At 47.5% G+C, this 25,739-nt stretch overlaps 1 protein-coding gene across 1 annotated transcript in view; it reads right to left on the reverse strand.

Moving 5' to 3' along the window:
• The window catches only part of USP13 (ubiquitin specific peptidase 13), a 202,053-nt gene that overhangs the window by 85,467 nt on the left and 90,847 nt on the right, over positions 1–25,739 (reverse strand). Inside the window, 3 exon segments of the mRNA XM_029615535.1 lie at positions 23,697–23,790; positions 24,428–24,499; positions 25,423–25,610. Coding sequence (XP_029471395.1) covers positions 23,697–23,790; positions 24,428–24,499; positions 25,423–25,610 — 354 coding nt within the window.

The raw sequence follows: 25,739 nt of genomic DNA on the forward strand, positions 1-25,739 counted from the left end.
TATCAGAGATGCACATTTCCCAAAACTAACAGAAAAAAGATTAAATGCTTTAAGACCATAACATTCACTTTTATATAATGCCTTCCTCAATCCAAAGGAGACCCAATATGGTTTACAACAAGAATATAATAAGCATAAAATATCTAAAAACATCAGCAGAAAATTATCTAACACCATACCACCTTTATTCTAAAACTACATCCATCCTCTATTAAGAAAAAAAATTTAAAAAGCTGGAGAAACTACAGTTACAATAAAATTTGTTTTATCCCATGGCCAGAAATATAATCTGACTAGATGCAATATGGACCAGCACCAAAACCTGGGAATTGTTACTGTCCTCTCTTAAACCTGTAATTGTATTATACTGTTGTCTCCCACCCCATACATCTCCCTCCAAGGCAAGGGCAAGGAAATTAGGTGCCCTAAGCAAAGCTTACAGCCATGTGCCTGGCCTCTGCCGAACCCACCTCACACACAATTAAAAAATTATGCATTTATAATAGGTTTTATAAGAAAAAACAAATTACAGTTGAATTAAAAATATCACTTGTGATTGTTTACTCAAGGCTTTCTGAGGTCCAAGCCAACACTGAACACCTATTACAATAGGCCTAATACCATGTGGGTTCTAAGGGTCTCTTGTTTTTCTGGTGTGCACCACAACAATGCATATAGTAAACCTCTCATATCAAAACACCACTAACTGCCAGCAACAATTATACCTAGGAAAAGGTAACACTGCAAATATTACCCCAGGCCCTAAAATAGCAATATGCCTGTTACTGGGAAAACAGAATAAGCCAGGCTGCTATAGAGCACTACACAGAAAGTACCCAGCAGCGCAGAATACCTCAACTCAATCACACATGCAGAACATAGACAGACCCTTGCCAGATATAGAATAAAGAGATCATAAAGTATAAATACAAATGTGCAGACAAAAGCTGAACTGGAACTGAAAGCCAGATACCATACGAAAGCAACAGTGGAAAAACAAAGATCACCGTTCTTCATAAAATAAACATGCGCGGTCTCCCTCTGGAAGCACAAATACGGGGCAGCAGCAGCCTCCTTCTTCAATCCCCTTAACCCTCAGGACGCCTCTCTTTCTTCGGGCCCATGGGTCCAATGCTGATCTGCCTCCAGCCCCTTCCTCCTCCTGGTGCACAGGCCAGCGCCAGTGCTGCTGGCCTCCCACTCCTTCCAGCTCAGAGGGTCAACGCTGCTGCTTTTTATTCCGCATACAGGCCAACCCCGATACTTCTGGCTTCTCAAAGCCCTGCAGGGTGACCCCGCTGCTTCATGCGCTTTCAGGCCCCTCGAGCCATCGATACTGCCTCCTGCTCTGGGCACATGGGCCATCCTTGCTGCTTCCTGCTCGCGATGATACTCCTTCCTGCCAGCACAGGAGGGGAGGAGGAGTCATTGCTGCCCCACGGACTGTAGCTCTCTAGGCTGCTATCTAGTCCTTTTGTAACCGTCTGTTTTTCTGTCAGTAAGGAGGTCCAGACAACTGATCCGCAAAGATAGACTTTTATTGCCAGCAAGATGCAGCTAAGACAACGGCTTAGTACAACTGCATGCCACGCCCCCTTCGGAGCAAACCTTTATACACTTTACAATTCTTATCTTTCACACATGCGTTCTGGTTTTGCTGAACAAACATTTTACAAACTGCTGAGCAAGCAATAGCTAGCGTGGTCTCTAGTAGGTGTAGCTTATGATCAGACTATTGTTTCGTCATTTAATTGACGGGTTAGACATTCGCGATAGCGTTCGTATTAATACAATACAAAATATAAATCCAAAATGGAGTTACGTTCACTAAACGTTAGTGCGTAAGTACGTCATTACGTATTAGGTTCCGTTTGCGTTGCAAATGTTAGTAAATCAAAATGGCTGTGCGTTTCACTGCAGCATGATGAGACGAGAGGCGTCACAGCTGTGCATTGTTCAGGGGTTCACGGAATCGAACTCCTTCATTCCCCCCTTTGATACTTCAACGACGATGTATAGTGGAAGTATCACTCGTTGCTGTTAAGTAACTGAAAAGAGAAGCAAAAAATCAATACTAATAACTGTTAAGATGGACCCTAAAATGTTACTAGGTCGTTGGTTTCTTCACGGGTTTGAGACGGATGGGCCCTAATGGCGTCAACCCCCTTTGTAGCCCGGCTTTCCCTAGTAACAAAAGTGGTCCTATCGGTGGATTAGGTGGTTTTAGAGTTTAGTATCAAAATAATCAGAATCAAAAGAGATATCATCAGAGTCTGAACCATCAGAATCAGGGAAAGTAGAAATTGACACATACTTATTGATCATCATAATATGTGCTGCAGCTCTGCGATCAGCAATGGTTTCAATCATAGATCGTAGATTTCTGAAAATAAGAGGTAAACAAAGAGGGAACAGAATGCAAGTTAGAATAAAAAATAAAAGAGGAATGAAGATGTCCTTCAATCCGGGGATTGAAGTAAGCCAATTTGGTAGTGAGGAAGTCCAATCAAGGATACCGGTCCATGTTTGTACAGGGACATGAGCTAATCGTATCATGCGATCAGTAATCTCTTCGATAACTTTGCTTTTATCATCGATCTGTAAACAACAATTGGAGAGATTAAATTTGCCACAGACACCACCTTCTTGTGCAAGGAGGTAGTCCAAGGCTAAACGGTTTTGATAGACAGCTGTTATTATTTTGGTGTTTTGTTTGGCCAAAATATTGAGTGCCATAGCGGAGTCATTGGTCAAGAGTTCTAGTACTGCTTGTAAGCGAATGATGCGATTTAACATGTATATTGGGGTTCTATATCCATAGGATCCATCTTCAGCCCATGTGGCAGGGCCGTAGTATTGTACAATTCGCTCAGGGGGCCACTCCTGATCTTTCCAGTCACCAATGGAAACTTTAGGACTTCTGCGACGTTTGTTTGGTTTCATAGGGCTATAGACAGGTACACCCAATGTTTCACCCGCTGTGATTGGTAAGAGAAAGAAACTTGGTCGTATGGTGGCTAGGAAACAGGTGCCATACCAGTTTAGCGGGAGTAATTCATATGCCCGGCGGCCACAAACGAAATAATAGCCGTCTGGTGCAGCGAAGAGGGTGGTTGGCATTCCAGCATCAGTCCACGTTTTGTTGAGGACTGCTTCAGTCCACATGGTGGTGGGCATTGTCAAATTCTCAGTTTGCCACCAGGTTTGTTTGGTTAGGTTAGCAGTAAGGACCCCAGTACATGGGGAATTACCAACAGAGGTAGTATATACTCGGGAATGTTGTCGAGATATGCAATGTCTGCCAATGACATCTGTTTGGAGAGCCCATTCATATGGGTGAGTTTTTCGTTTGTAAGTTATTGTCGCGTTCAATTGATTTAGATCGGTTTGGAAGACCTCTTTAGCTTCCCATGGCCATTGTTCCCCAGTGTGCGTTCCTCCGCAGACAAAACAATTTTTAATTTCAAGAGAGAGAGCTATATTCTCAGCCAGATTGACAAACATATTCTTTGCTTGCTTGGAGAATGCATGTTTTTTCAATTCTTCTGAGGCGTGTGATATTTCATCAAAGAAGGACTGATAGCCCACTACAGTAGTCTGATGAATAATTGGTCGAGGTTTGTCTCGACGTTGGGTAATTGTTATATAGGTCATGGGGTCTTTTCCTGTTCCATCGATTCCAAAGCCCCAAGTATCTTGCCAGGGATATCCTTCACCCCGTATGGGCCATTGTATGGACATGGTATTACCAGTTACTGCAGTTAACCGGCCAATTCCATGGCAACCATGATATCCTCCTCCTGTATAGTCACATACCAGAGCCCATCCTGATGAAATTAAGTCTCCTTGACATGGTAGCCATTGCGATGGATTGGCCACCCGATTGTAAGGGCAAAGGTACTTATGGTTGTGAGTATAGGCCTGTTTCCAGGCTTTGGATCCGCAGTGGAGGGCGTTCGGGTGCTTTCCAATGGCTTCACAGGCGTTGAAGATAATGGTGGCAGTAGTTTCTCCTCCAACAAGGACTTTGGTCGAGTTGATGTAGTACAGGATGCCTTTTCCTTCTGGAACGATGGTTGAGGTATAGCTCTTTGGTAATCCGGCGGTCAAAGTGATGTTATAGTACTTGGGAGTTGTAGGTGTATGACAAATGACCTTGTCATTTTGTAGGCACCGGTGAAAAGATTGGTATCCTTGAGTAGTATTCAATGAGCACGCAGGCTGAGTTGCACATGAGTCAGGTGGCTGAGATTGGTGTATAATGGTAGAGACAATCTGGAATCCATCTGGAGTAGTGGTATGGATTAACTTGACACATTCAGTGCAGTTTTTGCTTAGAGGTAGAACAAGAGATGTTGCTGTAGAACAGGAAAGTAGTAGAATAACTAGTAGTAGTCTGGTTGTCATAGCCGAAAGTTGAGGGTGAACACGTTGAACTTGAGTTGTAAGTAGTTCAGTAGATTAATTCTGAAAGGAAGAAAAAACGTATACGTTAGTACTCTTTAGCAAAGTACTATAACCATCTAATCTGGACTATCTTGTTGCCTGTTTTGAGTGAATCTTAACTTGTGGTCTCCAATCCTAGAGACCTGCCAATTGGAGGCAGCAGGTTTTAGGCGAGTCCAGTGAATCCAGGAAGGACATCCAGAGACCTTTACAGCAGTAGGAGTGGTGAGTAATACTGTGTATGGACCCTTCCAACGTGGTTTAAGGAAATCGGATTCATCCCAGTCCTTCACCCATACAGAATTTCCAACTTGGAATGGATGAATTGGTGTCAACAAAACTAGCGGTTCAACGTCACATGTATAGTCTTGAATTGCAATGACTGTGTTATATAGTCCTTTGAGCTGATTACTTAGTGACAACTCTCCTTGTATCTGCAATGATTCAGGAAAAGAAGGGAGAGGTGGAGGTCTTGCATACATCATCTCATACGGTGTTAGCCCTGATCGTTTTGGACTGCATCTGAGATGTAGCAATGCTAAGGGTAGGATGTCTGGCCATTTGGTCTTTGTTTCTTGACATAGTTTAGCTATCTGATTCTTCAGTGTTCTGTTAGCCCGTTCAACAGATCCACTGCTCTGCGGTCGCCATGCGCAGTGCAGATGCCATGTGATACCGAGGATTTTACTTAGTTTTTGGATAACATCGCTGGTGAATGCTGGTCCATTGTCTGAATTGATTTGTCTTGGCAATCCGTAGCGTGGTAAGATTTGGTGAAGGAGCAAGGATGCAACTTCTTTGGAGGTTTCAGTTCGTGTTGGTGTGGCTTCGATCCATCCTGTATAGGTGCAAACAGCCACCAGCATTGCTTTGTAACCTTTGGACGGAGTCATGTGAGTAAAGTCAATTTGGCAAACTTGGAAAGGTGTAGTTCCTCTTAAAATATGTCCAGGTGATGGACCAGGTCCACTTCTGGGATTATTTTTAGCACATGTGACACATTGGCTGATCGCGTGTTTTGTTAGTTGGATTATTTTATTGATGTAATACGTCTTTCCCAGCAACTTTACCAGTGCATCTCGTCCGAGATGGGTCTTGTTATGTGCTTCCTTGACAATAGTCCAAGCTAATGTTTCTGGAATCCATATTCTGTTATCTTGCAGAATCCACCAGCCATTGTGATGGTGGATCTGTTCAGCCTGTGCCCAGTCATTCTCCTCTGTTGAATAGGTGGGAGTTTCTGTTGGGAATTGTAGAAGTGGACATGTCGTAGTTGGAATTGATAATAAATGTGCACGGGCTGCTTCTTTTGCTGTTTTATCTGCCCATTGGTTTCCTTTTGCAACGGGATCTGACTTTCCGGTATGGGCTTTACAATGCATGACAGCTACCTTTTGTGGTGCCCACACAGCATTTAGTAATTGATGTATTTCAGATGCATTGGCCAATTGCTTTCCTTCGGCTGTTAGGAACCCTCGCTCCTTATATAGGGCTCCATGTACCTGGATTGTGAGGAAAGCATATTTGGAATCTGTATAAATATTCACAGTCTGTCCTTCTGCCAATTGTAAAGCTCGGGTGAGAGCGATTAGTTCAGCTTTTTGGGCTGATGTCCCGGGTGGTAAGGGCTCAGCTTCAATAATATCGTCTTCAGAAACTATAGCATATCCAGCAACTCGAATCCCATCAATAACCTGGCTGCTTCCATCAGTAAATAATGTCCATGCTCCCTGCCATGGTTGATCTCTCAAGTCTGGTCTGCTGGAATGTATTGTAGTCATGACCTCTTCACAGTCATGTGCGACGGGTTCAGGTGCCGGCATAAGAGTGGCCGGGTTCAAGTTTTTGCTGTCCTGTATTTGGATTTCAGGAGTTTCACATAGCAGAGCTTGATATTTTACAAGACGTGAATTAGTCATCCATTTTGGTCCATGAGTTTCTAGCAGTCCTTGAATGGTGTGGGGGGTCGTTACATTCAAGATTTGTCCAAAAGTTAATTTGACTGCTTCTGGAATTAGTAAGCATGCAGCCGCAATGCTTCTTAGACAACCTGGCCATCCTTTTGCAACATTGTCCATTCCTTTCGAGAGATATGCAACAGGTCGCTCCCATGAGCCTAGAGTTTGAGTCAATACCCCTATGGCCATGCCTTTTTTCTCGTCGACAAATAGATGGAATGGTTTCATTACATCTGGCAGTCCTAGTGCAGGTGGTTCAATCAAGGCATCTTTCAGTTGTTGTAAGCTTGTCAGTTCATGGGTTTCCCACTGAAAAGGCTGAGATTCTGCCTCCTTTCCCCGCAGCTTATCGTACAGGGACTGGGCGATAACAGCGTAGTTAGCAATCCACAGCCTACAGTATCCTGCAGCTCCAAGGAACGCTCGGAGCTCTTTCTTGCAAGTGGGTACAGGTTGACCTCGTATTGAACTGGTACGGGATATTCCAAGGCAACGGGTACCTTCCCGGATCTGGAATCCCAAGTATTCTACTTCCAATTCACAAATTTGCACCTTCTTTTTACTTGCACGGTATCCTTTTGAGTACAACGTCTTTAACAAGTGGAGTGTGGCTATAGCACATTCGTGATACGTTTCACGAAACAACAGAAGGTCATCCACATACTGTATGACTGGCCCATACGTTACTTGGTACATCTTTAAGTCTTTTGCCAGTTGCTCCCCGAACATCGTGGGTGAGTGCTTAAATCCTTGCGGTAAGCGAGTCCATGTGTACTGCTGCTTGATTCCAGTTTGTGCATTTTCCCATGTGAAGGCAAAGATGTTCTGGCATTCTTCTGCTACTGGAACGGAGAAGAAAGCATCTTTGAGGTCAATGACGCTGTACCACTTAGAGGTAGGGGAAACTTGAGCCAAGATTGAGTATGGATTTGGTACAAGGGCTACTAGATCTGCTACTTGATTATTCACTTTCCGTAAATCTTGTACAGGTCGGTAATCAGTAGAACCGGGTTTCTTTACGGGCAGTAGAGGGGTGTTCCAAGCAGATCGGATTCGCCTGAGAATTCCCAAATCATACAGTCTTTGCAGATGCATTTCAATTCCTTCTCTGGCCATGTATGGAATGGGGTATTGAGGTTGATTGATCACCTGTGCATTCTGCTTCATTTCTATCCATACGGGGATAGCGTCGATAGCTATTCCTCCCGGATTCTGTTCGGACCATACTTGGGGCACACTATCCATCAGTTGTCTGCGTTGTTTGTTAAGAGGGGTATCCCTTTCGTATCGATGCAGAGTGATTTGTTCAAGAACGGGGAGGTGTAGTCTCCATTCTTCTTGTAGTGGACATATCAGGGAAACTGGACTATCGGCAAAGGATGCCTTTATTTCACCGGTAGGTTCGAATTGCAAGGTAGCCCTTAATTTACATAGGAGGTCTCTTCCTATGAGGGGTACTGGGCACCCTGGCACGTAGAGGAATTGATGGGACACTAACTGTCCTCCTATTGTAACTTGCCGTTTCTGAAGGAAAGGAGCAGTTAATGGTTTTCCGGAAGCCCCAACTATAGAGATGTTTCTTGAAGTAGGCGTGGTGATGGCTGTGGTCATTACAGATCGTTGAGCCCCCGTATCCAACAGTCCTTTGAACGTTTCAGCGCCCACTCTTATCTCCACAAGGGGGTCTAGAGGAAGAGTTCCCCTTTCTAGTCATGCTTCACTATCCTCGCCGGAAGTTTCGCCTACAGTCATCTGCCATTCCGTTTCTTTAGATTTGGGCGGTGCGTATTCTCCCGGTTTTGCTTGCCGGCGCACCGTACACTCAGACTTCCAATGCCCTTCTTGTTTACAATATGCGCATTGGTTGGCTCCCAATGGCATTTTCCCACCTCTAACCAATCCTCCTCTATTCGCTCGTCCTCTTGGCAGCCCTCTTGAGGGTGGGTTGCCCCTTCCTCGGAATCCGGGATACCCGTTGTACTGCCTAGACGGGTTCCCGAAATTAGTTTCTTCCAACGCTGCGGCTAACAGACTAACACGTTCTCTTAACTTTCTAGTTTCTTTCTTTTCTTTGCCGTCTCCATCCGGTTCTCGGTTTACATACACTTTATCAGCCATTGCCTTTAATTGGCTGATATTCATGCCCTCGAACCCTTCCTGCTTTTGCAACTTCCGGCGGATGTCTGGGCAGGACTGACTAACGAAGCTCATCAGTATAATAGATTGATACTTGGGATCCTCAGGATCGAATGGGCTGTATTGACGATATGCGTCCATTAATCGCTCCAAAAAGTTTCCGGGGGATTCATCTCTCTGCTGCACCACGTCTTTGATTTTTCCCATATTTACAACCTTCTGCTTTCCTTTCTTCAAAGCTTCAAGAAATGCGGTCTGATAGGCGGTTATGCGCTCCCGCCCTGCCGCAGTCTGGAAATCCCAGTTGGGATCCGCAGTCGGGGCTAAGCCTCTTACTGTGTCTTCGGGACGTCCGTCTGATCCGGCTCCTAATCGAGCTGCCTCCTCCATGTTTAACTGTATTTGCCGGCGTTCTTCAGTGGTGAAAAGAATAGAGGCTAGGTGCCGGATGTCAGCCCAGTTAGGATTGTGGGCAGCGAAAATGCCCCGTAAAAAGTCTACCATCTGTTCTGGCTTTTCAGCATATGATGGCCCCAGCTGTTTCCAATTAAAAAGATCGCTGGATGTGAAAGGTATATAAGTGAATAATCTTATTGTTTGCGTAGTACGATGCTCGTTTTCTTCAGTTGGGACTACGGGAACAACAGTTGATGTTTCCCTGATTGGTAATTGCAAACTAGCTGCGGCTTGGGTCTTACTGCGAGTTCCGTCTGACACGGATGCCTCGCCGCCGCCTTCTTCCTTTGCGGTCGCCGTTCCGGGTCGTTCTTCATGAGATGGTGCCATCCTTGGATCAGCTTGCGCATTGGAGGGGACTGGGGGGCTTGGTGGCGTGGGATATGTGGGGGGATAACTGGGGGCATATGGCGGCGGCAAAATATTTTCAGCGTCGGGCAATGCTGGAGGCGGCAGGGGTTTAATTTTTTTTTCTGGAGTCCGTGGATTCCCTTGTACTACAAATATGGCCGCCTCAGCTGACGCATGCTCTGTAGAGTCCAATATGGCCGCTTTGCCCTTTCTCTTCCGGTTTGGGGATTTCCGGTCTCCCATCTTACATGCTTGAGCCACCATTACGAGGGCGGCTCCCTCTACTAGTTTCTTCGCCCAGGATGGAGGATTTTCAATAACCGCGATCCACGCGGTTATATATGGTATATCCTCAGGGCAACCCGGATTCCCTTCTCGTATAACTATTTTCTGAACCCGTGTGGCCGTTTGGAAATTAAAGGTTCCTGTAGGAGGCCAATTTACACAGAAACCGGGCCACTTATGGGTGCATCGTTGAATCATTCCGGGTTTTGTACATTTATGGTCATCAAACACTTCGCTATAGTGTTCCGTCATGACTTTTAACGGAGTCGACCCGCTCCCTCCCATTAGGATAGAATTCACAGACAAAGGAGGGAAGGGAAGACGGATAGGTAAGGGGTCCGTATCCGTCAGACACAAAGGGTCACAATTGCCCCGACTAGAACGCGGTCGCCCGGTCTAGAACTGCGAGGCCATTCACTCTCTTTCACACAACAAGAAACCTATTCCCACTGTCGTATACGCTACTTATTGTTTCCAGACAGATTATTATTTCCAGACAGATTATTATTTTCAGACAGATTATTCGCGTGGTTTTCGGAGCATAATTCCTACTAACCACACTGCATGGGGCGTGATCAAGGCCCCCCTCGGTCAGCCAGAAAAGACCGGGCTATTTCCTGAGCTAGCTAGTCTTTACTTATTTCCAGATTCCCTTAATACTCGCCTGCAGGGGTCTTCCGATCGTCATGAAAGCCTTCTTCCCGGATCATCAATCCAGAGGTTCCGGCAGAATTTCTGTGGAACGATCCCCTCAGAAACCTGATCGCTGAACTCAGCGGTGGCCACTCACCAGGTATGTCTGGGGGACTGCTCCGCCTCCAAACTACCGGACCTTCTGGAGAGCTAAAATAGCGTCTCCGGTACCTCCTGGCTGGGCTCGCCAATGTAACCGTCTGTTTTTCTGTCAGTAAGGAGGTCCAGACAACTGATCCGCAAAGATAGACTTTTATTGCCAGCAAGATGCAGCTAAGACAACGGCTTAGTACAACTGCATGCCACGCCCCCTTCGGAGCAAACCTTTATACACTTTACAATTCTTATCTTTCACACATGCGTTCTGGTTTTGCTGAACAAACATTTTACAAACTGCTGAGCAAGCAATAGCTAGCGTGGTCTCTAGTAGGTGTAGCTTATGATCAGACTATTGTTTCGTCATTTAATTGACGGGTTAGACATTCGCGATAGCGTTCGTATTAATACAATACAAAATATAAATCCAAAATGGAGTTACGTTCACTAAACGTTAGTGCGTAAGTACGTCATTACGTATTAGGTTCCGTTTGCGTTGCAAATGTTAGTAAATCAAAATGGCTGTGCGTTTCACTGCAGCATGATGAGACGAGAGGCGTCACAGCTGTGCATTGTTCAGGGGTTCACGGAATCGAACTCCTTCACTTTCACTGGCTGTCCCCAGCAGTTGCCCTCCCTACCAATCCATCTTCTTCTCCCCACCCCATCTCACGCACTCTCCATCCAACCCATCTCCCTCCCTCCAACCCATCCCACCTTCCCCAGTCTCCCTCTCCCACACCGCATCCCTAGCAGTCTCTCCCCATCCCATGCCCTACCCAGCAATCTCACTTTTCCCCACACTCTCCACCTACCCCTACCCATTCCTCACCCTTCTCATTCTCCCTACATCAGCATCTCCCCAGCAGTCTCACTTCTCCATTCACTCCATCCCAATCATTTTGCCTACATTCTCATTCTAATTCTCCCCCTCTCACCCCCTCCCTCAATCCAGCAGTCTCAGTTTTGCAAACTCTAGCTCTTGCTGTCAGCCCTCCTCCTCTCCCCTAATGTTCTCGCTGTCACTGCCATTTCAACTAACTGAGCTATTATTGCTCCTGCTGCAGCCCTCATCTTCCCACTGCTGCCACTGACGCAGCCCAGCCCTCATCTCTCCTCACCTCCCAGCCAACGTGGCCTTCATTTTCATCATCCTGCAGCAGACATGACCCTAATATTCGCTGCCTGCTGCTGCCACCGGAGACCTAACTTTCATCTCTTGCTGGAATTGCGGCCCTCATCTTCTCGCCTCTGCCACTGCTGCCATTGCTCATTTTTCTGCAGCACTCATTCCCCTTCTCCACAGAGGCTGCAAGAAGCCTCCAGCAAGTGATGTGTGAGCCACGTGAATGGCCTGACCAGCCCACCAGGGCATGCCCAAAGCCCCGATGGACTAATCCACTCCTGGTGAAATTCACTGGTACACTACGATAAGTTCCTAAGTGTCGCAGGTGACTAATCTTACTCTATGGCTTGTACATGTAAGGTGTAACTTTCACACATGTCAAATATGGACCTCATACTGTTCCTTGAACCCTTGAATTATTTCAATTCTAAAAACAGATAGGACACTTGTGCCAGAACATTGCACAAATCTCATCTTTGGGTGAGCTTCCTCACTCCGAAGGTCATCAAATCTTCACAAGAGTGCACTGTTCTGTTCGTACATCACACTCTGCATGTCAAAGTGGCCCCTAACCCCTACACTAATACCTACACCTCACCTAGAGTAGCTAGGTGGGCCTCATATAGAAGTATAAATACCTACCTAGAATGAGGGCCTTATAGCTAGTTTCTCTCTCTCTCCCTTCCCTCCCCCCCCGGGAGGTTCTCTCTCCCCTAGCAGCTTAAAATACTGAAAATGCTATTTGCGAAAACATCGCAAAGTGCGATAAAGCCATATCGCACGGCTTAATGCAAATGAAAAAGGTGTAGTTAAAATTCGCATTAAGCCGTGCGATATGGCTTTGCAAATTGCGAAGCCGGCCAGAAATCCCACCCCAAACTCCTCCCCTTTTCCTAATTTGCATTGCACCATGCGAAAACGCCACATTGCACTTTGATAAATGACCCCCTATGAGTTTTATGCAGCCCGAAACATCTGCTAGATAAGTCTGAATTTCGGAAGTCGTAATTCTATCTATGTAGGCCTCCCTGCAAAGATACTAAAACCATTGCAGCTCTTATTGAATGCAGCGGCCCGCTTAATATCGGGTAACATGTGGTGGGACCATATCAGTCCAGTTTTAATCCTTCTTCACTGGCTACCAATTAATCCATGGATACAGTACAAGACTGGCACTACAATTTTCAGATTGATTTCCTCCTCAGCCTCCCCTTGGAATAATGCATTGTCACATATGTACTGCCCTCCCTGCCAGCTAAGATCCTCACAGAGAGGTCTTCTGGATGTTCCACCATTACAATAAGCATGGCCTTTTCAGTTGCTGCCCCGTTCTTCTGGAACTCCTTACCAGAGATCCAGAGCTTGTCAGACAGCTTGAAAATTAAGTCTATTTTAAAGATATGCTTGCTTAAACAAAAATATTAATTTTGTCAGGAAGTCAGATGATTAAGACCATAGAAGCATGTAAGTTTTGATGCAGATATTTATATATTGTGTTTTTATTCTGTGCGTTTTGAATTTTTATGATTGTTTATGGTACATCACAGATTCATATTAAGCAATTCACATATACACACAGGTTCTTATGGCCTGGATTGGCCACTGTTGGAAACAGGGTGCTGGGCATGATGGACCTTTGGTCTGACCCAGTATGGCATGTTCTTATTGATAGATATATCCTGGGAGGCATGGTCTTCTGGCTGCTGATTTTTAATGGACACGTGTTTAACTGCTGGCCAACACAGTAACATTTGCAATTTATATAAGTTTTGGAAATGGGGTACTATTTTGAAAAGCCCACCCCTTCTTTTATTTATTATCTGATAATCTATATAATATTATCCTGTTGTATACATGTGCTATGCTTTTACATTGCCTTAGGATTTCGCTGTGATTAGCTGGGTTGAAGCAGAGTGATGTTATGAGTAATCACAGCATAGAACAGGATGGCCTCGTTGTCTGGATGGCACAAATCATAATGGGGCTGATGTAATAAAACCTGCCCTAAAATTGGAGTTAAGTTTTAGGGCGGGTTTTACTTAACACACATTTTAAAAACAGAGGTCCCCACAGGATGCAAATCAAGCAGGAGTTAAAAAGCATGCTAAAATGTGAGTTAAATTGTGGGAAAATATCAGCCCAAGGGGATTTTTATCTATACTGGTCCATGGGTATACAATTGCACACAAAAAATGTATATATACAGTATATTTATATATATACCCTACATATACTTAAGTGGTCAAGAAATTTGTGTAACAATTATTGAACAAAAGGCAAAAAATAGAAAGTTCCAACATTGTAATATAGGGAAATGTTTAAATATATTATAAATGAAAAATAAAGTATTTTAGTAAGCACTTTCAATTAACGTTACCTACTAGTTTGAGTACATTTTCTATTTTCAGTGGAAGAACAGGTGGCAACACAACAATGCTGTGTGCCCGTGAGTCACAGACAGCTTGAGATGATGGGCTTAATCCCAGAGTCAGAAAAAGCTGAACTAGGACATTTCCCCTTACCACTCACTATAGAAAAATAAATATATTCAAATGTTTGCATCACCTCAGCAACAGCAACAATTCCCTCCACTACCAGGAACATTGTTTAATCCAAAATCCAGCAAAAAGAAAGTACTTCTGCCATACGGATAACCTTCTAACTGCTAGACTCAAACAGTATCAGCCCTACCTATAAAAAGGCAAAACTGGAAATTTAACATCAGGCCCTAAAACACCAATACACCCCCTATTAGGAAAACAGAACAAGCCAGGCTGCTATAGATCCATATACAGAAATTGCATGTTAGCAGAATCCCTCACCTTGGTCACACATGCAGAATAAAGAAACAAAGTATAAATGGAAATGTGCAAACAAAAACTGAATTAGAAACTGCCAGATTCTGTATGCAGTGCAACTATAGATAAACAGAAACACTACCATTCCTAATAAAACAATAAAATGTAAAAAACAAACAAAACAAAAGCCTCAACATACTAATAAAACAGAATACATATTTCAAAATAGCTGACAATTAGGATATCCAATAATTTTTAAAGCTCATTCAAATGTTTTAAAATTTATCAAACATAAAATATTTCAAAACAGCAGACATCAAATACTATCCAATAATTAAAACAAATAGAGATGAAAAAGTCTGCCATACTCTGGAACTTTTTGATTTTCAATCACCCTGAAATTGTTGTGTGTAGGGGAGCAGGAGAGCGAATGAAATATCTTCTCACAAACACATATACCACACAAGTTCATTCTCTCAAACACAATCATACATATTCACCCTCAAGCTCTCTAGCACATACTCACAGGCTGTCTCTCCCCCTCACACACTCACTGGCTCTCTCACAGACCAGGCCACCTGCTGCAGGTGCCAGGAGATGTGCTGGGGCCTTTGTATTTAGCAAATGCAGGGAGGGGTGTGCCAGCTCCTGTAGGCCTCTTCTTTGCCTGCAGCGGGAATGACAGTGCCGGCAGCCCTGCAGGTCCTTTGCATTTATATCCTGTGGGAGGGGTGTGCTGGCCCCGTCTCGCTAAGCCTCCTATTCACCCCCTCTGGTTCCTTTCTTCGGCCAGGGGTGGGAAAGTTGGGTTTTTGATTCAGTCTCGGGCAGGAGGCTAAATATCAGCGGCTGTACAAGACTTTTTTTTTTCCCCTGTTCACAGGTGGTAGGGTTGGTGCTATCAGCCTTACAGAGCCTGGGCCTCTTCTATTGCTTGTTTGTGGGCTGCGGGAGCCGGGGACACTTTCTGCCAACGCTGTCCGGCTCCTGCCTAATTGGAGACCCATCGAAGTCTAGCGGTTCCAAAATTATGCCTGGTGCAAAATCTTAAGGCAACACCGGCAGAACGTGGCCCGGCTCCCACAGCCTGCAGACACCCCTTTGATGGCTTTTCCCTCTAGTGAGGGGAGAGTGGAGCAAAATTGGAAAGTCGGAATCAGACCCAGAAGTGGCGTGGCTCTTTGCAGGACCGGCCCACCACCTTCCCAGCTTTTTTGTGGTCACAGCTGCTCACCACTACAGGCAGCGCAAGGAAACAGCCACAATGCAAGCAGGAGCAGGGGAGACCTCGTGACCAGCTAATCAGGGGATGGCCGATCCCCCAATAGGCCAATCCGCCCCTGAAGGTGCTGATCTCAACCATCTACTAAGGTGAATTGATCAATGATTTGGTATATTTACTTTCACCTTTCTGAGATCACTGAATATTGGTATTGTTTCAAGACAAGCAGCAAGAGCAGTGGTATTCACCACCCGTCCTTGAGGGCCACAGACAGGTTAGATTTTCAGGATATCCCTATTAAATATGCATGAGGTAGGTTTGCAATACAAATTTCTCATGAATATTCATGAAGGATATCCTGAAAACCTGAGCCGGTTGCGGCCCTTGAGGACAGGAAGTGAATACCACTAAGCCAGAGCGATGCAGGACTAGAGAGGACCAAGCATCTACACAGAATTACCTGTGTGCTGGACGTCTCAGACTAAGACGTTCTGCAAGAAATAGGGACTTCGAACTATGACAAGGTTATCAAACACTAAAAAGTCGGCCCTCCTTTGGGACAGGAAAGAGGTGTGTGGACACTTTCAACAACCATTTTAGATTTTTTGCATATAAATTTATAATTCAGATAAGTGTATAATTTATTGCTTGCTGAGTAGCCACCGAGAACTTGACGTCCATTGCTGGCCCGCAGTTTTCTGCAAAACTGGCTTAAACACTGTGCACGGCGCCGGTAGGGCACTAGTGCTCAGGGAATCTTCCGATAAGAACCTGAATTAGCCACCGTCTAAGGGGGATACAGGAGTAGCCCTGTACCACAGAAAGAAAAAAATTGCCATCAGCAGCCTAAGTCTGCATTTAATTATCTTAAATAAATTTGCTGGAGATTTCTACATAGAAAAAAAACCAAAACAAAATATTTATATTAGTTACTTAGGAAAAAAACCAACACACGCTACCAAAGCTGGTCTCTTGTTACAGAGAGCTCTGTTATTATTGACGCTACGCTGAACAAAAATCTTCAACCAAACCCCTGCCAGGAAAGAAACTGATCCATAACAACCAATAGTGCCCCAGTAAACAAGAGCAATGAGACAACAGCTTGCTACAAGTATTCCCGATACAGAACCCAGCTCTGATACAAACTGTGCCCGGTGCTCCCAGCCCTCTGTCGTTACAACACAGGAATGCAGAGAAATGGCAGTATCCCGAGAGATGATTTCTCACCTGCGCAGACTACTGCTTCTGAACTCCCAGTACTTTTCCAGCAAGGGGGTGTATATTCAGGTTTTGTGCATAAAAATATGCACATTTCATCCTTTAGATCAGCTGCCTCCCCCACCCTTTTTTTTTTTAGCCAATTTGTAGAAATCATTAAAGGAAAATTAGTTTCTTACCTGATAATTTTCGTTCCTGTAGTACCAAGGATCAGTCCAGGACACCTGGGTTGTGACTCCGCACCAGTAGGTGGAGACAGAGCAAAACTTGTGGGCGGAGCCATATATAAGCCCCTGTGCCAGTCACAGCCCCTCAGTCATACGTAATGTCAAAGTAGCCATGCAACCAAGTAACAAAACTGGCTAGAAAATGCACTTCTAACTTTAAACTAACACCAAACTCCTACTTGAACCCGGATTCCCCAACCGGGAGAGCTAAACAAGCTAACAGCAAAACTAAGAAAACATGATGAGCGGACTCTCCGTTACTGTAGCGAAGCCCTGCGGGCGGGATCCTGGACTGATCCTTGGTACTACAGGAACGAAAATTATCAGGTAAGAAACTAATTTTCCTTTCCCTGTACGTACCAGGATCAGTCCAGGACACCTGGGATGTACCAGAGCCAACTTACCGAGGGTGGGAAGCAGAGAGTCCCGCTCGGAGAACCCTCTCTCCAAATCCCCCGGAATAGTGAGCCCGGACATCCAACCGGTAATGCCAGATAAAGGTATGCAACGACTTCCAGGTAGCCACCCTGCAAATCTCTTGAGGCTACACCTGAGAAGCTTTGGTCAAGACGCAGCTGGAGAGCGAGTCGAGGGAGCCCGAAGACCCATGGGAAGTGATTTTCCCCCGCACCAAGTACGCCGAACCAATGGCCTCCTTGAGCCAAGTGGCAAGCGTTGTGCGGGACGCTGCAACTCCTTTCTTTGAACCAGATAACAAAACAAAGAGAAGAGCCGTGACCCGAAATGGATAATTGACCTCCAGACAGCGAAGGGGGGATCTCCGCACGTCAAGCTTCCGTAAATCCCTCGCTTCTGGATCAGAGGGCTCCCCGACCGCAAAAGCGGATAGCTCAATTGAAAAACATGGAAAGCCGACACCACTTTCGGCAGGAAGGAAGGAACCGTCCGCAAAAAAACTCCGGAATCGGAAATACACAAGAAGGGTTCCCTACAGGACAAAGCCCGTAACTCTGAAACACGCCGTGCCGAAGCAATCGCCACCAAGAACACCGTCTTCAACGTGAGATCCTGAATAGTTAAGCGTTTCAAGGGTTCAAACAGCGCCGCGCATAAAGCGGAGAGAACGGAATGGAGGTTCCAAGCTGGACAGGGGAGACGCAATGGAGGACGAAGGTGCTTAGCTCCCCGAAGGAAACGGGAGATATCCGGGTGAAGATCCAGGAAAGTACCACGGACCTTACCTCGCAAACAACCAATCGCCGCCACTTGGACCCGTAGGGAACTACAAGCCAGACCTTACCTTGGCAAAAAACTGCTTGGAGGAACGCCAGAAGCCGCAGTAGGGACCACCCACGCTGCACGCACCATTCCTCCAATCCACCCAGACACGGACATAAGCCAGGGACGTCGCCTGTGTCCTGGAACGTAGCAACGTGGCTACCACCGCAGCTGAGTAACCTTTTCTCTTCAGCCGATTCCTCTCAAAACCATGCCGCGAGGCAGAAGTGATCCGCAGTCTCCAAACAGACGGAGCCCTGATGGAGTAGACCCGCCATCCCCTGGAGCTGAAGGGGTGCCGCCACTGTGAGCTGGATGAGGTCTGCGAACCACTGCCGGCGCGGCAACTCCGGTGCCACCGGGAGCACGATGGCTGAGTGCAACTCTATGCGCCGCAGAATCTTGCCGTTCATCGGCCACGGGAGAAAACACGTACAGCAGAACATCCGTCGGCCCGGGAAGCGCCAACGCATCGACGCCTTCCGCCCCCTTTTCTCGACTTCGACCGAAACATCGCGGAGCCTTCGCGTTGTGCCACGTGTCCATCAGATCCATGTGGGGCACTCCCCACTTCTCGCAAATGAGAGGCAACGCTTCGTCCGCCAGTTCCCACTCACCGGGATCCAGGCGATGCCGGCTGAGTAAATCCGCCTGAACGTTGCCGACTCCTGCACTGTGAGAGGCTGCCATGTGGCCGAGATGGAGTCCTGACAGACCATTAAGCGCTGAGCCTCCTCCGCCACCTGTGGGCTCCTTGTCCCGCCTTGGCGGTTGATGTAGGTCATGGTGGTCGCGTTGTCCGACAACATTCGGACTGCCTTTCCCCGCACTACCGGTAGGAAGGCTTGCAGAGCCCAACGGACCGCTCTGGTCTCTAGTCTGTTGATAGACCACTGGGCTAGCGACACTGACCATAGGCCTTGGATCGAGCTCCCTAGGCAGACCGCTCCCCGACCGGAGAGGCTGGCATCCGCGGTCACCACCGTCCAATTGGGCACCAGAAGAGACACTCCAGAGGACAGATGACTGGAATCCAGCCACGAGAGCAGGCTGGACCTCGCGAGTCCCCCTAGTGGAAGCGGTAAGTGGAACTCCTCGGAAACCGGCGCCCAGCAAGATAGTAAGGACGATGGTAAAAGGCCGCAGATGAGCGAACGCCCAGGAAACCAGCGCAGGCGTGAATCTTGCCGTTCAGAAGCCATATAACCCCGGACCGCAAGGCAGTCGCAGACAAGAAGCGCCGTACTTGAGCTGGCAGCTCGTATCTCCAATCGTGTGACAGGAACACCTAGCCCTGCAACGTGTCGACAACGGCTCCCAGAAATTTCAAGGTCCGCGAGGGTGCCCGATGACTCTTGTTGAAGTTGACCACCCATCCTAGGGACTGCCAAGGTATAAGACCCTGGCCCACTGACAACAGACATTGATCCTCGGGCTTCGCCCGAATCCACCAATCGTCCAGGGACGGATAGACCAGATCATACTGGCGCAGCCGCGCCACCACCGCGACCATCACCTTCGTGAACGTGCGGGGGCCGTCGCGAGACCAACCAGGAGCGCTTGTAACTGGCAGTGCCATCCTAAAAACGCAGAACCTGATGAGGAACAGGAACGACGGCTGAATGCCTATGTGATGATACGCCTTCGCGAAATCCAGGGAGGCCAGAAAACTCGCCGGGCCGCCCCGCAGCAATTACCGACCGAACCGACTCCATTTTGAAGTGAGAAACGCGAAGGCATCGCGAAGGCATCAGTTCACTCTACCAAGATCCAGAATAGATCTGCCGTACCGCCTCTCTTGGGGACGACGAAGTAAATGGAGTAACGGCCCCTGCCGTGCGGTTGACCGGAACGGAGGAGGCAGCCGAGTCTGATCACGCGGAGGACCCACTGGTCTGACGATACACCGGCCCATCTCTCTACAACTGAAATCAACCGCGCTTGCCGGGGCTCCCTTGTTTCCCCCGAAAGGACTGCTGCTGCCATGGCGGGGTCCGGGAGGAAGAAGACCTATACGACTGACCAGGAGACTTTGGAGAACGCAACGTCCTGGGATCACGAAAGCGGGACCTGGTCGAAAATGAAAACCGCACCCTGAATTTATCCTCGAGCCTCGGGAATCAGTCGATCTCCGGCAAGAGAGAGAGCTTACCCATAGCGTTCGTGACCTGGAGGTGCAAAGCCGGAGTATCCTATTCTCGATAGAGCAGGGATGACACAGACAGGTGAAAAGGAATGAAGCCCAGCCGAGACTACCCCCAGCGGGGTGGGATGACCAACCCCTCCAGGATGGTGGGAATCAAGGGCCAGCTCCTTCCTGATGAAGAGGTGGATAGAGCTCGAGTAATCCCCTTCTGAAGGCTGTGCCTGCCCAGCCGTCCACTGCGGCGGCGTGCCATCCCCCTCAGCCCCCCTCGGAGGCGGGGAGGGCGCCTTGGAAATCTCCGGACCAGAAGATTCAAACGTCGACATCTCCCTCAGCCCCCTTCGGAGGAGGGGAGGACACCTAGGAAATTACCGGATCCGACGAGGCAGAGGTAGGGACCGTGCCCAAACCAGGCGGTATGGCCCGCAACGGGCGTTTGGCTATGAATCGCCCCACCGCGAACTGCGGCCGAGTACGCGTCCGGTCCTAACTTGATTGGCCTCTCAGGCTCTCCGCCTGGCCAGAAGGTCGCTTGTGGGCACTGCAGCCTTAAAGGGCCTATGCCTGGCCAAAAGAAAAACCAGGGACAAAGAGTCCCTCAGAGATCGTGGCGTGTCTCCCCCGGTCCTCCCCCCCCACCGCCTCCAATGGCAAAACAGACCGCGGAGCCGGCAACTGGGGGGGGGGGGGAACGGAAATGAGGGAACAAACCCCTGGGGCCTGCCGCGCTTGGTGTCGCGCTCGACGCCGCACCAAGATGGCCGACTTTCCCGCCAAATTTCGCGTGAAAAGTCTGTGTAGAATTTTTTTTTTTTTTTTTAAATCTTTGCCCGCGGCAGGCAGAAAACTGCTTGGGGAAGGCCACCGGACGGTCCCCGCGACCAAGTACGCCGCAAGAGCGAAATGCCGCCGCCGAACAAGCACCCCCCGAAGCAAGGCCAACGATACTGCGCCCCTCGTTGCGCAGCCTGAGGAGAGCCGAGCTTGCTAGAGGCGCGTGGGCGCGAAAACGTCCGAAAAATGAGGACCCCGAAACGAGGAGTTCCCATCCACGCTAGCCTCATCCGAGGACTCAGCCCCCCCGGGGGACTCCCCCCGAAGGCCTCCGCTAAGGAGACAACACGGGAGGCATGCCGGGATTCCCTACCGGTTCGCGCACAAGTTCGCGAGCTGACCCCAAGATGGCCGCCGCTCCCGCGCTGAGCGGGAAGGGGTCAGCCGGCATGACTGGAGCGGCGAAAACGCGCGACTGCAAACGTGCCGACCGGGATCGGCTCCCCCTGTCTGTCCCGGACGGTCCCTCCCGCCCGGGATGCAAACGGAGCAAATCCCCTCACGCGGGAGCTGCGCGCGCGCCGAGCCGCAAGCATGGCCAACCGTTCCCCTCGGCCTCCATGCGGTCGCGGCGGAACGGACGGCGCACTAACAAGACAGAAACTAAAATAATCAATTCCTACTGCCGAAAACACTCCCCGCGCCTCGCCGAACCGAGAAAACTCCCCACCGGCGAAGAAAACGGAGAGCCGCACAAGAAAAATAAAAGTACAATTTTTTTTTTTTTTTTTTTTATATGCAAACCTGACGCTGTCCAGGGTCCTGGGTCTCCTGCTTCTGTTGGGGGTGAGTGAACCGGGCTCCCCGGTGTCACCCCCACGCTGCTGCCAGTGGTAGGCCGGGTCCTCGACCCTCAGCAGCGGCCTCAACCAGGGGGGGATAGTCCCCTCAGAACCTTCCCACCCCCCTGGGAGGCAGGACGGACAGCTTCTTCATGTCTCTTCTCACCTTCAAATCCTTTTCTTTCTTTGTTTGTTTTTTTGTTTTTTTTTAAATAACCAAAACCGATAAACTGAAACCAATAAAACCACCATGACCCTGACTAACCAACTATCAGTCCTCAGGCCACTCAGAGGCTGTGACTAGACCTGCACCACCTACTGGAGACAGAGTAAGACTGAGGGGCTGTGACTGGCACAGGGGCTTATATATGGCTCCGCCCACAAGTTTTGCTCTGTCTCCACCTACTGGTGCGGAGTCACAACCCAGGTGTCCTGGACTGATCCTGGTACGTACAGGGAACTACAGGCTGCCACTGGTCAAGTACACTGCTAGGTCGTGAGAACGGCGAAGCATCCGACACTGACCCAGATACCAGGCCTGCCCCTCAGCTGGTGGAGCGCAAGAGAGCTTTTGAGTCTGCTCACGTAAAGACTGTAGGCCAGGGTGTGTGGGGAACACTTTAGAAAGGAGACCGGCCTCTGACTCAGTCTCTAAGGTATGCTGTGAAATTAACAACCCACCTTGCCAAGTGAATTTTTTTTCCTCACAATATTCCCCATTTTCTCTTGGACTGAACAGCCAATCAAACTGACCTGGAGGGAGCCATTTTGTTTCCTAATGATGTCGCTGACGACCTGGCAGAGAAGCTTCTTTCCCCGTGACCAATACTATACTGCAGCCCTACCGAACGCAACAGAAACGCCACGAGTAACAGTGAAAGGAAAAAAAGCGCTTCCATTTCAGACAGCTTATACCTTTCCACCACCACCACCACCACCAAAGGGGTATTTCAGCCCAGCCAAAAACCTGGTTTATACTACCTGGGATGAACAGCAGTAAAATACTTTTAAAGGATACGGTTTTTTTCCATCCGTGGCTTGGGCTTAGGGAATGCCCCTCTCCAGCAAAGCTCAAAACTTCTGCTGAGCCTATTAGGGAGCCCTATGCTCCAAGACCCAGGTCCCTATTGGGGAGGGGAAGTGGGGGGCACATAGCACCCAGAAACAAGCTCTGAATCAGAAAAAAAAACCACTTCATTTAAGAGCACTTTTCTCCCTCAGACAGCAAATGCTGCTACTATATTTCGAGGAAGCGAGTCGGGATCAATAAAAACCTATATAAAATCTTGAAAACTGCAAATGTGACCGTACGGTTGCGCCACTGCTTAAAACTACACAGGAGAAGAGAAAGAATTTTCCCCTCAAGGAAATTCCTTGGCAGAGGAAAGTTACAGATTCCAGGTGATAATCTCTCTAAAACAAGAAAGGCTATGTCGTTTTCTACCAAATCTTTCTCTAAGTATATAAAAGGTCCCCTAAATCCATGGGAAGGCAGGCTGTCCGGAAACAGATTCTGATCAGCTGGAAGTCCGGTTCGCCATTCTCCTGAGTAAGGCTGAAAGGCGCCAACTGTCGTGCTCATCAGTTCCTGCCTCCTGCACCTGTTGCTGGGGGGGGACAACGCGCTCCGTGACTCTTCCCCCCCCTCAAGATATCACACGGCACATGCATGCGCCCAGATACCTTGTGTTCTTCTTTCATCACCTGCTCGATCAGCTCGGATTTCATGGGAGGTTTGGAAAACTGACCGGAAAGTAACCCATGTCCTAACTTAGTCCTGTGAAGGGAAAACAGACAGAAAAAAAAAATCTGATGTGAACAGGTTTTATATCAGATAGGCTCTGACAAGAAAGATTATCTATAAACTAAGCTTAAGGTTTCAATTCTTCCCTCATAAACTCCTTAATGTGTTTTCCTCATAGTTTACAACCTACCTCCCCCCTCATGCTCCCACCATGTTTTCCAGGGACTAAGACTCCCCTTAATGTGCTCCCCCACACCTGATAACCCCCCCAATTCTATTTCCCATTGATAAGACTAACCCCTGATTTTCTGTTTCCCCCTCCCACAAACCACCTATAATATGGAAACATCCTTCATAAAGAAAAACATGAAGTTCATTTTTTTTTAAATTTTCCTGTTCTTTCCCATGAATTCAGAATCTAGCATTTTTTTTTTTATATATATGGCTCATTCCATCATGAGGCACATGAAACACTGATTACATGTTTCACAACAATTTACATACAACCTTTCATAATCTCCCCCAAACTACTTCCTGTGGGTCTCGCAGCTTTCCAAAGAACAGAGCTAAAAGGGGTCCGCATTTTGAAAATAAGGCCGCATATGTTCCGTTTCTGGCATCTTGACCGTTCAATGTGCTTTACACCAGAAATCTGACACTTGACACTTACATCTGTGTGTTGAAATCTTGTGTTGGGTTCAAAGGAGAGTAGTCAAATATCCTGGGAAGGTTTCCCACATACCTGGTGAGCAACAGTAAAATATGTGCGTCTGTAGTGGTTATACAAATGGCATCCCAAGACTTTGCAGCTTTCCAAAACTCATCAATTGGGATGTGTCACCATGACAATGAGCGTGGTGCTCTTTAGAAAGAAGGTAATATATCCTCCCTCCTAGTGCACAAGCTCCATATGCCGTCTAATCAGCTGTGAAATATCTAAAAGTGGGTCATGATCAAGGACATGCAACAAGGAAGATCTGGAGTAGACATTCTCACAGTATAGTAGGGATTTGCATTCATTAGTTTTTGGATATCCATTTGTTTCACACATATATAATGGCAAATGCATGCACAAAACGAATGGTATGTGTGTCCATCTGAAGTGAATCCATTGGGCACACACCATTTCTCGTGCGTACATTCATTCATTCAATACGCATCCAAACAAATGAAACGAATGGATGCACATCCCTGCAGTGTAGTGATACACCCCATGTGTCTCAGGAGCCACATAAAGCATCCCAGTATGGTTCCTTCACACGGCAAAATTTTCTAGGTGAGCACAAAATGAATTCTTTCAATTTTAATAGACGCGGAAAACATGGCTCCAGGAGTAACGTCTGCTTGTGTATCACCTGCAGATAAAGCAAAGATGAACATTCCCAGACCAGGCTGCAAACAGGTATAGCTTTAAGGAAGTCAACAATGAATATACAGATAGATTGGCATAGATGTGGGTTAGGAAGCAGGTTAATTTGCATAGCACAAATACCTTGAAAAGCAGACCGGTTTTGTACCAAGGACTGGATTTCTGCATCTGTGCTTCGAAGGTTTGCGACAGGAGTCCTGTAGGCATGCCACATGCTCGTGAGCATTTCCATAATAGATCTCTCCATACGGTGTGCACACCCCAGAACACACAGCGGATACTAGGGAGATACTTACATGCGCTGAAATTCGGGGATGCTGAAGATGAGCTGCATGACCGTAGATAGGTAAGAGCTGTTTCCCAGGTTCCATATGCCCGTGTATCCAGAACCATAGATTGGCTTCAGCTTCAGCCCTGCCTCCTGAATCACTTCCCACTCGCTGATTCGAGGTTTCACATCATCGTCTGTCACCCCATTCTCTGTCTGGAGGAAAGATATTGTATAAGCAGCACAGTCCTTCTAGTTAAACTAGAATTCTCCCATGCACCTATAAAAACCATGTCTTTGCTAGGTTTTAATTTTACATGTGCTGATGAGAATTGCAGATCAGCG

The sequence above is a fragment of the Rhinatrema bivittatum genome, chromosome 9 (assembly GCF_901001135.1).
Source record: "Rhinatrema bivittatum chromosome 9, aRhiBiv1.1, whole genome shotgun sequence".
Taxonomy (NCBI): Eukaryota; Metazoa; Chordata; class Amphibia; order Gymnophiona; family Rhinatrematidae; genus Rhinatrema; species Rhinatrema bivittatum.